At 49.4% G+C, this 12,506-nt stretch overlaps 1 protein-coding gene across 1 annotated transcript in view; it reads left to right on the top strand.

Moving 5' to 3' along the window:
• Positions 1-10,376, top strand: part of MYO1F (myosin IF) — a 37,682-nt gene extending 27,306 nt beyond the window's left edge. Inside the window, exons 20-28 of the mRNA NM_001192748.1 lie at positions 5,644-5,758; positions 5,854-6,023; positions 6,657-6,802; positions 7,134-7,280; positions 7,472-7,620; positions 8,271-8,354; positions 8,930-9,125; positions 9,206-9,375; positions 9,914-10,376. Coding sequence (NP_001179677.1) covers positions 5,644-5,758; positions 5,854-6,023; positions 6,657-6,802; positions 7,134-7,280; positions 7,472-7,620; positions 8,271-8,354; positions 8,930-9,125; positions 9,206-9,375; positions 9,914-9,990 — 1,254 coding nt within the window. The 3' untranslated portion in view covers positions 9,991-10,376. The remainder of the gene's footprint in view (positions 1-5,643; positions 5,759-5,853; positions 6,024-6,656; positions 6,803-7,133; positions 7,281-7,471; positions 7,621-8,270; positions 8,355-8,929; positions 9,126-9,205; positions 9,376-9,913) is intronic.
• The last annotated feature ends 2,130 nt before the right edge of the window (positions 10,377-12,506 follow it).

Raw genomic sequence — 12,506 nt, 5'->3', positions numbered from 1 at the left:
AACATATATGTGTACACTTTAAACTTACACAGTGCTGTATGTCAGTTATAGCTCAATAAAGCTGGGAGGGGGCAAGTTTTTAAAAAAGCAACAGTGACAAGAATAACAAAAAGAAACCAAGGTGACGAAGCCCCTAAGGGCCTGTCTGGCCACCTGCTTTGGTGTGAGGACTGGAAAGTACACAGAGAGATGACCATCTCAGTGAACTGGGCCGGTTCACCTGACTTCCAAAGGAATTAGGTTCCAGAGAAGCTGGAGCACGGGGGCAAGGTGTGCTGGGGGTGTGGGCCAGGCCCAGCTGTGTGCCCATCACGTGCATAATCACGTCACCTGCTCCATAGCCTCTCAAGGACTTTATGAATACAACCAGGGGATTGTCTGCCTGATTCCCTTAATGTTACTGTAACTTACAAGTAACTGTTCTCTCAGCAAAGCAAAAACGTAACACAGTGGGGTGGAGGCTTTAGAGAGATTCCATAGCTACAAAAACAGTCTCTTTCTTGGAAGGTCCAGATTCTTCATCCCCCAGATATGTTGGCCTTTACCTCCTAGAGCTTTTCACTATGGATGTACTTTGCTCCACAGAATAAAAACAGTTATAGAATCACATTCAAGATAGATATTGTTAGTGATAGAAACTTGGGCTGCTCTGGTGGCTCAGATGGTAAGGAATCTGCCTACAAAGCAGTGAGATCTGGCTTTGATCCCTGGGTCGAAGGGAATGGCTACCCACTCCGGTAAACAGAACAAACCAAAACTGTCTGAGGCTAAAACTGCACCTGGAAGAATTTAAGTGTTAACACATAAGAAAGAGAAGAGAGAGGGAGGGGTAGGAAAAAAGAGGAAAACGGGAGGGTGAGAGAGAGAAAGAGAATCCATCTTGCTGGTTACGGGCAAGTTGGAATATGTGACTCTGAAAGGAAAAGATAAAAATTGACACACACACACACACAGACAAAAGAATGCTCAGTTCAGTTCAGCTGTGTCTGATTCTTTGTGACCCCATGAACTGCAGCACACCAGGCCTCCTTGTCCATCACCAACTCCCAGAGTTTGCTCAGACTCATGTCCATAGAAATCAGTGATGCCATCCAACTATCTCATCCTCTGTTGTCCCCTTCTCCTCCTGCCTCCAATCTTTCCCAGCATCAGGGTCTTTTCCAATGAGTCAGGTCTTCCCATCAGGTGGCCACAGTACTGGAGTTTCAGCTTCAACATCATTCCTTCCAATGAACACCCAGGACTGATTTCCTTTAGGATTGACTGGTTGGATCTCCTTGCAGTCCAAGAGACTCTCAAGAGTCTTCTCCAACACCACAATTCAAAAGCATCAATTCTTCGGTGCTCAGCCTTCTTTATGGTCCAACTCTCACATCCATACATGACTACTGGAAGAACCATAGCCTTGACTATATGGACCTTTGCAGCAAAGTAATGTCTCTGATTTTTAATATGCTGTCTAGGTTTGTCATAGCTTTTCTTCCAAGGAGCAAGTGTCTTTTAACTTTATGGCTGCAGTATGAAAAGAATGCTAGCGCTGGCTAAGACAATAGAGGTAAAATCAAATTTTGACCAAAATTGCGCTCTGCACATTTTGAGGGGGGAAAGGTGAACTAGCTGGAAATAATGAAGCTCATAAAGGTAAAAGCTTGGTGGGAAAGTTTTTAAACTTTATTTTGTTTAATTTTTGGCCCCACGCTGCAGCATGTCGGATCCTAGTTCCCCAACCAGGGATCAAACCCACACCCCCTGCATTGGCAGGTAGACTCTTAACCACTGGACCACTGGGGAGGCCCCTGGTGGGAAAGTCTCATAAGGAAAAAAAACAGAGACTAAAAATTTGCACAGGAAAAAAAAAAACAAAAAGAAAACTATTCCTAATGAAAATAATTTTAGTAAAATGGAAACAGTTAAACTGTGGTTTCTCAAAAATTGATCAAAGAATTAAGTTAATTAATGGAGTTGGAGCTTTTCTCAACTACAGATGCACTTATTTAGAGTTGGGTCTTGTTTCTTGTAATCATGAATTCAAAATGCCTCAAATGTTTAATACATTTGGCGACCCATTATCCCAAGCTTCCTGGGGATGCTGTAAGAGAGTACCACAAACTGGCTGGCTTAACCTAGTAAAAATTTATTTTCTCAACGTTTCTGAGGCTTGTGCTTATGCTCAGTCATGTCCAACTCTTTGCTACCCCATGGACTGTAGCCCACCAGGCTCCTCTATCCATGGGATTCTCCAGGCAAGAATACCGCAGTGGGTTGCCATTTCCTCCTCCAGGGGATCTTCCCAATCCAGGGATCAAAGCTGAGTCTCCTGCATTGCAGGCAGATTCTTTACCTTTGAGCCACTTGGGAAGCCCATTTCTGGAAGCTAGAAATCCAAAATCAAGGGCTGTGAGCCCTCTGAAGGTGCCAGGGAAGAATCTTTCTTTGTTTCTCCCTAAATTCTGGTGGTTGTCAGCAATCCTTGCCATTCCTTGGTATACAGATATATCATACCTATATTGTTGGTGTATAGTCTCTGCCTCTGGCACCACATGGCCTTCTTCTCCGTGTATCTGGGTCCAAATTTCCCTCTTTTTTTTTGACACACCATGGAGCATGTGGGATCATAGTTTCCTGGCCAGGGATCAAACCCACACCCCTTGCATTGGAACCATGGATTCTTAACCACTGGACCACCAGGGAAGTCCCTCCTTCTTATAAGAACACCAGTTAGATTGGATTTTGGATTCACCCTATTCCAGTCTGCTGCTGCTGCTGCTGCTAAGTCTAACCTCATGTTATCTTGATTACCTCTGCAAAGATCCTCTTTCCACATAAAGTCACATTCACAAGTTCCCGCCAAGTGCACCTAAGTTTGGGGAGAACGATATTCAGTGCAGTCAAGCTCAGATCTGGGGTGTATGTGTCATCCACCTTAAGCACACCCACCCCTGCCCTTAGCAGCATGGAAAGAGATGCCTTTAATACTGTGGAGAAAGAAAGATTTTATTTCCCCAGCTGAAACCAAACCCTCTCTCCTGGGCAGAAATAACAAGGTTGGAAGACACTTGTCCTGGTTGACTGGTCTGCCCCTAGTTCTGCACGGCTGGTCTCCCTTTACTCAGACCTGCCATTCCCTCAGCAAACCACAGAATGCATGTACGTGCCCTCCAGACACCCTATACAGGCATTACTTGCACAAGATTTGCACACAAACTCCTGGATCCACAGAGTACTGGTCTGAGAAATAAAAGAATATGTAAATACCACTCATTGGAAAAGACCCTGATGTTGGAAAAGACCCTGATGCTGGAAAAGATTGAGGGCAGGAGGAAGAGGGGACAACAGAGGATGAGATACTTAGATAGGCATGAATTTGAGCACTCTCTGGGAGATAGTGGAAGACAGAGGAGCCTGGTGTGCTGCAGTCTATGGGGTCACAAAGCGTCAGACAAGACTTAGCGACTGAACAACGACAAAATACCCCTCAATCGCCTGCAACCTGCAACAGGTTGTTTTTTCCCTCTGGTGAGAAAGAAAACCTACTTTTTATGATCAGTTATGAACACTGTTGACTTAATAGTCACAACCGAAAAGTTGAGAGTTATGTCTTGCTCGGTGGGAATTTTTAGGACTTAAGCCCGGGAGACAGAATCTCAAGTGACCCTGAGAAAACTGCTCCAAGGAGTTAGGGGGAGGGGTCAGTTTACGTAGAAGTTTGCAACAAAGAACAGGTAGTCTGAACGTCAAAAGTATTTTGTGAATTAAAGAAAACCAGACACCCCAAGTGAAGGAATTTAGCACTTTTCTATGTATGGGAAGATGCCAGAGTCTGGGCTCACCGAAATCACTCCTTTCATACGCATCTCAGCTATCTGGGGCCAATATCCAGTGTTTTCATATCTAGAGTCCCTCAGTGCCCACTGTAGGGAATGGCTACAGCCTGATGACTCTCAGGTCACACAGGTATTCTCCTTCCTGAGTGCCCTTAGGGCTCAGGTATTTACATTTGGACAGCCAGAATCACTGATGACTGAAATCCTTGTTTACTGACATGGCAGGAGATACTCCAGTGTTCAATACTCACAGATCTACAAGCCCTCCAAGATATTATGTATTTTTAAAGTGAGCTTGAACCAAGTACCGGCAGAATTCTTTTAGTCCTGCCAGGGAAGTCTGGGGTTTCTAGGAGACATTAGCCATCAGTGTCATCAAAATGGCAGGCTTTCAGCAGTGATGTGATGTTTGTGTATTTGAGAAAACCCTCTGGCTGAAGTGCTAATTATTTTTTTCTAAATAAAGCCCAAGTTTATTTTCAATTATTTTCCCATCGTCACTGATTGACCATACTGTCCTTTTTGTCACTAAATTTCCATTTGAACTACAGTGTTTTCCAACTATCTGTCGTGGTCCAAGGTTGTTCTATTCTTTGATCAACACTCCATTTTTTAAATTACTGTTATTGTTGTTCAGTGTCTTACTGTTTGCAACCGCACGGACTACAGCATGCCAGGCTCCCTTGTCCTCCACTATCTCCCAGAATTTGCTCAAATTCACGTGCATTAAGGCAGTGATGCTATCTAACCATCTCATCCTCTGCTGCCACCTTCTCCTTTTGCCTTCAATCTTTCTCAGCATCAGGGTCTTTTCCAATGACATTTCGCAGCAGGTGGCCAGAGTACTGGAGGTTCAGCTTCAGTATCAGTCCTTCCAATGAATATTCAGGGTTCATTTCCTTTAGGATTGACTGGCTTGATCTCTTTACTGTCCAAGGGATCCTCAAGAGTCTTCTCCAGCACCACAATTTGAAAGCATCAATTCTCCAACGCTCAGCCTTCTTTATGGTCCAACTCCCACATCCATACATGACTATGGGAAAAACCATAGCTGTGACTATACGGGCCTTTGTTGGCAAAGTGATGTCTCTGCTTTTTAATACGCTGTCTAGATTTGTCATAGCTTTCCTTCAAGGAGCAAGCATCTTTTAATTTTATTACTGTAGATTTGTAATATTTTATCCCATAGGTTCCTTCCCTGATATAGTCGCTGGTTATTATTCCAGGTGACTTGCTCTAATAATTTATTCTCTATATCCTGTCTGGGTGGAGACTCTTAAAATTCAAATTTTCTCTGCTTTTCTATCAGGGCTTCCTTTCAGGGGCTGCCATGGATGGGTGTGCAGGTTGTATCCTGTACAACCACATGGTCACTAGTCACTTCAACAGGCCTGTCTGTCCAATTTTCATATTTACAGTACTTTTATTGGTTTTCCAAGATGCACATTGGTTCACATTTCTAACATCTCTGAAATGGATATGGACCTCCCACGGATGGTAGGCCATAGCTTAATAAGGGTGAAAAGTCATGATGTTGTAACATTTCTGGCAAGACCACATAGGTGGTAAGTGACAGAGCTGGGATTTAAACCCAGCAAGCAAATCTACAGTTGTAATTTAATGCAGAAATTATGCTACATATTGGGAGGGATTCCTGGGTCTGGTCATTTGGAAAAAGACAAAATTTTTTGTCCATAACGTAAAAGCATGTATGCAGGTGCCTGTCAGCAAAAGCACATGGGTGGGGTGGAAACACAGAGGAAACTGGAAACTGTGCCCCCTGGGTAGATTCCAGGACCCACCAGCCCTCCTTCTCCAGCTCTTCCTACTAGAGGAGATGAGAGAGCGCAAGTTCGATGGCTTTGCCCGCACCATTCAGAAGGCCTGGCGGCGCCATGTGGCAGTCCGGAAGTATGAGGAGATGCGGGAGGAAGGTGAGAGGCTGCAGGTGGGAAGCTGGGGCTGAGGACGGATTGGCTTGGGGGAGCCAAACCATGACCTCTGCCCCCCTGACCCTGTGCCCCCACAGCTTCCAACATCCTGCTGAACAAGAAGGAGCGGAGACGCAACAGCATCAATAGGAACTTTGTTGGGGACTACCTGGGGCTGGAGGAGCGGCCGGAGCTGCGTCAGTTCCTAGGCAAGAGAGAGCGCGTGGACTTTGCTGACTCAGTCAACAAGTATGACCGACGCTTCAAGGTGAGGTACTAGCAGGCGGCCATATCCGGGACCCTGCCCATGCCCCACCAGAGGTACTCCTGCACCTTGCCCAAACACATCTGCCCATGGACATAGGCTCAACTAATGTAGATATGGCTGTATCAGATATATCCTTATATATAGCCCAGACACACTTGTCCATCAGATATATCCTCACCAGGTCAGACACATCTGTCCAGAACTGCAAGTTTACCTTGTTCAGCTCTGACCATAGGACCACCTTCACTTATCCAAGACACACCTATCCATTAAGTATCCTCTCACGCAGTCTAGACAGGCCTCTCAATTAAACATACCTTCACCTAGCATGGATATATCTGTGTACAGGTAAACTCTCATCAGGCCTTTACACTCATGTCCAGCAAACATACCTTCACCTATCCTGTACCTGTTCATTCCCCACACTCCTTTCTAGCCAGCATAACCTTATTTAACTTCCTGTTTCTTATAAAAAGTAGCCACTCATATACCTTCATGTAGAGGGACCCTCCCCTGACCTGTCCTTCATCTGACCTGCCGACACTACCCCTCTGCCTGGGCTGATGCCCTGAGGCCAGGCTTCCCATGCCCCGGGCTCCTGGCACCAGCCTCTCTGGTCTTGTATCCTCATAGCCCATCAAGAGGGACTTGATCCTGACACCCAAGTGTGTGTATGTGATCGGGCGGGAGAAGGTGAAGAAGGGGCCTGAGAAGGGCCAGGTGCGTGAAGTCCTGAAGAAGAAGCTGGAGATCCAGGCGCTCCGGGGAGTTTCTCTCAGGTGAGGCCCCCTACTAGCACCCTTCATCATCAGCTGCCCTCCTGTCACCCCATCTGTCACCCTGGACATGTTACCTTCTATACCTGCAACTTTCTCTTGGTCCTATCTGTCACCTTCACTTGCCCTCAAATTCATGGTCATTTGCCAACAGCACCGGTCCCCTCCCCGACTCTTCTCTATTACCACCTTTTCTAGCTCCTTGCCACCTCTCCCGTTTGCCCCCATCTGTGTCACCCCTCATTTGCCCCTCCCCTGTTGCATCTCAAATATCAGCCCTTCTGCCAGCCTCACCTGTCACTCTCACCTGCTTTTCCTCCCGCCCCTCCCCCAGCACGCGGCAGGATGACTTCTTCATCCTCCAAGAAGACGCGGCCGACAGTTTCTTGGAAAGCATCTTCAAGACTGAGTTCGTCAGCCTCCTGTGCAAGCGCTTCGAGGAGGCGGTGCGGAGGCCCCTGGCCCTCACCTTCAGCGACACGTACGACCCCCACCTCCGTACCATCCTCTGGCTTGGCTTGGCACAACGCCCCCTCTCCCTCTTCCCAGACTGACCGAAATGCGCCCTTGCCTTGTCCCCTCCCATCTCAGCCCGGGTCCGCAAGGATGGGATGAGGAGGTGACCCCTGCTTGGCGGGTGGGGAAAACCACAGCTTCCTCCTCTCCTCACAGACTACAGTTCCGGGTGAAGAAGGAGGGCTGGGGCGGAGGTGGCACCCGAAGCGTCACTTTCTCGCGTGGTTCCGGCGACGTGGCGGTGCTCAAGGCTAGCGGCAAGGCCCTCACAGTCAGCGTGGGTGACGGACTGCCCAAAAGCTCCAGTGAGTCTGCGCAGAACCAGGAGATTGGAGCACAAGAGGCTGGCCCTGTAGGGGGTGGGATCAGAGACAGGGACCAATCAAAACCGTGGGGCGGAGCCAGTGAGGGAGGTCAAAAGTGGGTAATGGACGAGGCCACGAAGAGGGCAGGGCTAGAGAGGTGACCAATAAGTGAGCGAGAACTATGGAGGGGCGTGGCCATAGAGTAGACACGTGTGTCAGTTGCTGAATGGGAAGATCTTTGGAGAGGGCGGTCCCAAAAGCCAACGAGGGGTGGGTCCTGGGGAGGCGGAGCCAATTATTGGGGCTTCCCAGATAGCTCAGCTGGTAAAGAATCCGCCTGCAATGAGGGAGACCTGGGTTCGATCCCTGGGTTGGGAAGATCCCCTGGAGAAGGGAAAGGCTACCCACTCCAGTATTCTGCCCTGGAGAATTCCATGGACTGTATAGTCTACGGGGTCGCAAAGAGTCGGAGACGACTGAGCGACTTTCACTCCCTCAATCAGTATTCCAGTAATTAAGGGGCTCTGTCCTGATGAGAGAGCCAGTGAGTTAGGGGGCGGGGCCCGGAGTAAACCGGACTTGGGGGTGGGGCCAAGAATCTAGTGTGGCCACCACTCAAATCCCTATATCTTTTCTCCTTTCCCTTTCAGAGCCTACACGGAAGGGGATGGCCCAGGGAAAATCTAGAAGGCCAGGCCAGACTGCTACCCGGGCAGCTCCTGGGCCCCCCAGAGGTGAAGAGACACCCGCCACTAAATGTCTTCCTTGCCTAAGACAGACCTCCTGTCAACGGGATCTTACAAACAGTGGACCACTCTCTTCTTTCTTGTCCAGAACTCTCTATAGTCCCCATCTCCCATAGAATAAAGGCTAAGCATAGTTTGGTATTCAAAAACCCTTCAGATTCTGACCCCAGCTAACCACTGACCTCTTCTCTCCTGCCATCTTAAACTCCTGTCATGCAAGCTACATCTTAATTTGCCAATTTACCAAATTTTGTCTTCCCTCCAGGCCTTTGCTTGAGCTGTTTGCTCTGCCTGTCTCCCAAACTCCTATTCCATATGAACTCCTATTCATCCTAAGACCCACCCACAAAAGCCCTTCTACAGAAGTAGGTGGGGGAAAATCTTACCCCTGGCAGAGTGTCAATCTATGCCTTCCTAACCCCAGGGTCTCTTTCTCCAGGCCAGTCCTTATCATACAGGGTTGAGAGTAGCTGCCTCTTCCCTCAGGGAACTTGGAGCTAAGTCCTCCTCAAATCCTGCTAGCATCACCCTGACAAATGCTCCCATCCTTACTCTTGCTGCAGGCCTGGACCGCAATGGGGTGCCTCCCTCTGCCAGAAGGGGCCCCTTGCCCATGGAGATCACATCTGGAGGGGGCTCCCAGCGGCCACCACGGGGCCCTCCGTCCTCAGCCTTGGGGGCCAGCAGACGCCCACGGGCACGGCCCCCCTCGGAGCACAACACAGAATTCCTCAATGTGCCTGACCAGGGCGTGGCTGGGTAGGTGGTGTGGAAGGACAGCCCCAGGAATGGGATGGGGAGTATCTGGGGCTGTGATGAATGCCCTCATGTGCCCACAGCATGCAGAGGAAGCGCAGCGTGGGACAGCGACCTGTGCCTGGTGTAGGCCGACCTAAGCCCCAGCCACGGATCCATGGCCCCAGGTGCCGGGCACTGTATCAGTATGTCGGCCAAGACGTGGATGAGCTGAGCTTCAATGTGAACGAGGTCATCGAGATCCTTATGGAAGGTGTGTGTGCCAGGGCAGAAACAGAAGGACATCTCCAAGGTCTGGAGGTCACCTCCTAAGCAACCCTGGGAGCCTGGCCTGACTGTATCACACCCAAAACCCCAGCCTCATTTTCCCCACCTGTCAAGCACTAGGGCCACTAACAGACCTACCTTATGAGTTGGAAATGGGCCTTGTCTGGATGGCCCAGGCCACCTCCTACTTTGCCCCTAGGTTGCACCTAGAGGAGCTTCAACAGCACCCTCTGCAGGTGGGTGGGGAATATCTTAGGAGTTATTCCTGGGTCCCCCGTGGGGATCATGGGGATGGACCTATATGAGAAGGATGAGGGAGTAGCACCAGTGGATGGTCTAGAAAAATGAAAGTGTGAGCCAGGGGCAAGGCAAACGCACGTGCAGCTCCATCCCTTCTTTCTGTCTTAGAGAAGACAGTCTCTGCCCTATGCTGGGCCAGTGGAGACAAGACAGACACAGAGCCAGCATGAAGGCTTTCTCTGGGGCGAGCTGGGCATGGGATTATATCTTCTCCTCTCCCACAGATTCGTCAGGTTGGTGGAAAGGCCGGCTGCATGGCCAGGAGGGCCTCTTCCCCGGAAACTATGTGGAGAAGATCTGAGTGGGGCAGGGGCCTGGGACCCTGCCCTCCCACCTGCCTACCTGGATCCTGCAACATGGGTCTCGTTTCCCTCGGCTACATTGGCCAGAAGGTCCAGTTCTGTGACCTCCAGCCCGGCCTAACCCAGGCCCTGGGTCTAGGGGTCACCACTGGAGCCCCTGTCCCCCCGCCCTGGACCCTGGCCTCCCGCAAGTCACACCTGTTTCCTCCTGTGTGAAACAGGGCTAACACGACCTACCTCACAGCTGCCTTGTGAGTAGGATATGAGCTGTGTCCCAGGGGCAAAGAGCCAAGCACATTTGGGGGGACCTTGACAAGCTTGACTTCCCTCCTCTCATAAATGTTTGCTGAATGAAAATATGAATTAACTTACTGAGTACCAACAAGGACTGCCTTCTCATAACTCTGTTAGGTAGGATCAGCAAACAACCCCGTCTTACAGATGGAAAAATGGAGGCTCAGGGAGGTTTAGTCACTCACCTAAGATTCCACAGAGCCAAGTCTTGAACTCGGATACACTCCCGTCCCTCACAAAGCTTGAGTTTGTCTCACTTGCTGGCTTCCAGAAGCTTCATGCCAGCTCTCCTGCAGAAAATGTTCTGGTGGGCCCTGTCAGCTTTTGAATCTACACACCTCCCCAATACCAAACCCAGCTGGGACCCTGAGGAAGGAGGCAGGTCCCACATGTCCCCCCCATAATCCACTCAGAGTCATCCCTGGACCCTGCCCCCACCCCACGTCTCTTTCCTTAGCTGTCACTCACCTGGAGTATGGACCGGTTCTGACATTTGAGGGCTTTCTGCACTTATGTCATGGTGAAGGAGGGGTCGGCCTGGCTACCTGTCCACCCCTTCCAGCTGTCCCAAAACCAGTGCTGGAGTCTGAGCCTTTCAAACCTCCCCATCCATGCAGGTGAATCCTTGGATCTGAGCCTAAGGATGAACACCCCCTCTGTGCTCAGCTCCACAAAGAGCAGTCCGTCTGGGAGAGATGGAACCAGATAAGTGAGGTCAGGACTGAGCCAGAGAAGGGACTGGGGCTAGAGCAGGGGACAGGAGTGCAGAGAGAGTGTAGGCGTTGCTGGAGGAGCCAAGAAGGATGAAAGGGTCAACAGATCTTGATGGTGAATACTACACAGAGTGATCTACGCTGTAACGGAAGGACTCCAGATGGAAGACACCTACCCACCTGGAGGATGGGAGATAGGTATCGAAGAAAAACTGGTCAGAAGAGCCTTCTTCAGGATCCAGATCTACCTGGAAAGCTGAGTGTGGCTGGAGAAAAAAAAAAATCCCAATTGTGCAATTGTGCCTCAACAGCCCTGTTATTAGTCTATCATTACACAAACATTTAACCTGTCTCTTGAACTGGGGGCTTCCCTGGTGGCTCAGACAGTAAAGAATCTGCTTGCAATGCAGGAGACCCAAGTTTGATCCCGGGGTCAGGAAGAACCCTTGTAGAAGGGAATGGCAACCCATTCCAGTATTCTTACCTGGAGAAACCCATGGACAGAGGAGGCTGATGGGCTATAGTCCACGGGGTCGCAAAGAGTCAGGCACGACTGAGTGACTTTCACTTTCACACTTTACAATCTCTTGAATGTCCCTGGTTCCCTCCATCTATGATTTTTGCCCCTCCACTGCCCAGCTACCACTGTGCCTGTCTCTCAGCAACAGTTAGATTGGGGGACAGACTGTGGGAGGACTGTGTGAGCCACAACACCATCAGTTGGGCATTTCCTGGTATTGAAGGGGAATGAAGGCTTCTGTCTCCTCTCTGCCTTAGAACTCACCATGCAGGCTGCCCCTCTTCCCAGTAAGGGGTATAGCCCTGAGGCCCTACTGCAATAACCATCACCACGTTTTCAGGAAGTAGGGCTATTCACTGGGGATGAAGAGGAGAGTAGGTTTGACATCTTCTAGCAGACAGCATCTCATATCTAGGTTATAGCATCTTCAGACTGCAAACCTCAATCATCTCAGCCCCGCCCATTCAGCAACATCCTGTTGACTGTGTTACAAAGTTTCTTAAATCGGGCCCCTCCTCTCCCTTTCTTGGTTCTCTGTCCTTTCTGAGACCTCACTCCACCCTTGCCCAGATTGCACCAACCTCCCCTGCACACGCACACACGCACACACGCACACACACACACCTCCACCCTTCCTAAAAAGGATTTTTTAATGAGTTTTTAACCATATTAATGATAATCAAAAGAAAATTGTTTTTTAAAATTCAGACAGCCCAAAAGTGTGAAAAATCTGTCTTCCCTCTCACTGCAAAATTCCTGTCTGTTCCCCCTCCACCCTAGTTTGTTGATGTCTCCTCCCAATGATATTCTTGGCATATAAAAGCAGATAGGTACATATTAACGGAGTAGAAAATGGCAACCCCCTCCAGCATCCTGGCCTGCAAAATTCCATGGTCAGAGGAGTCTGGCAGGCTACAGTCCATGGGGTCGAAAAGAGTTGGACATGACTGAGCCACTAAGCGCTCACACGCACATCTTATGTACATAG

Source organism: Bos taurus, chromosome 7 (assembly GCF_002263795.3).
Source record: "Bos taurus isolate L1 Dominette 01449 registration number 42190680 breed Hereford chromosome 7, ARS-UCD2.0, whole genome shotgun sequence".
Taxonomy (NCBI): Eukaryota; Metazoa; Chordata; class Mammalia; order Artiodactyla; family Bovidae; genus Bos; species Bos taurus.
The sequence above is the reverse complement of the archived record's forward strand: the minus strand, read 5'-3'. Positions and strand labels throughout refer to the sequence as shown.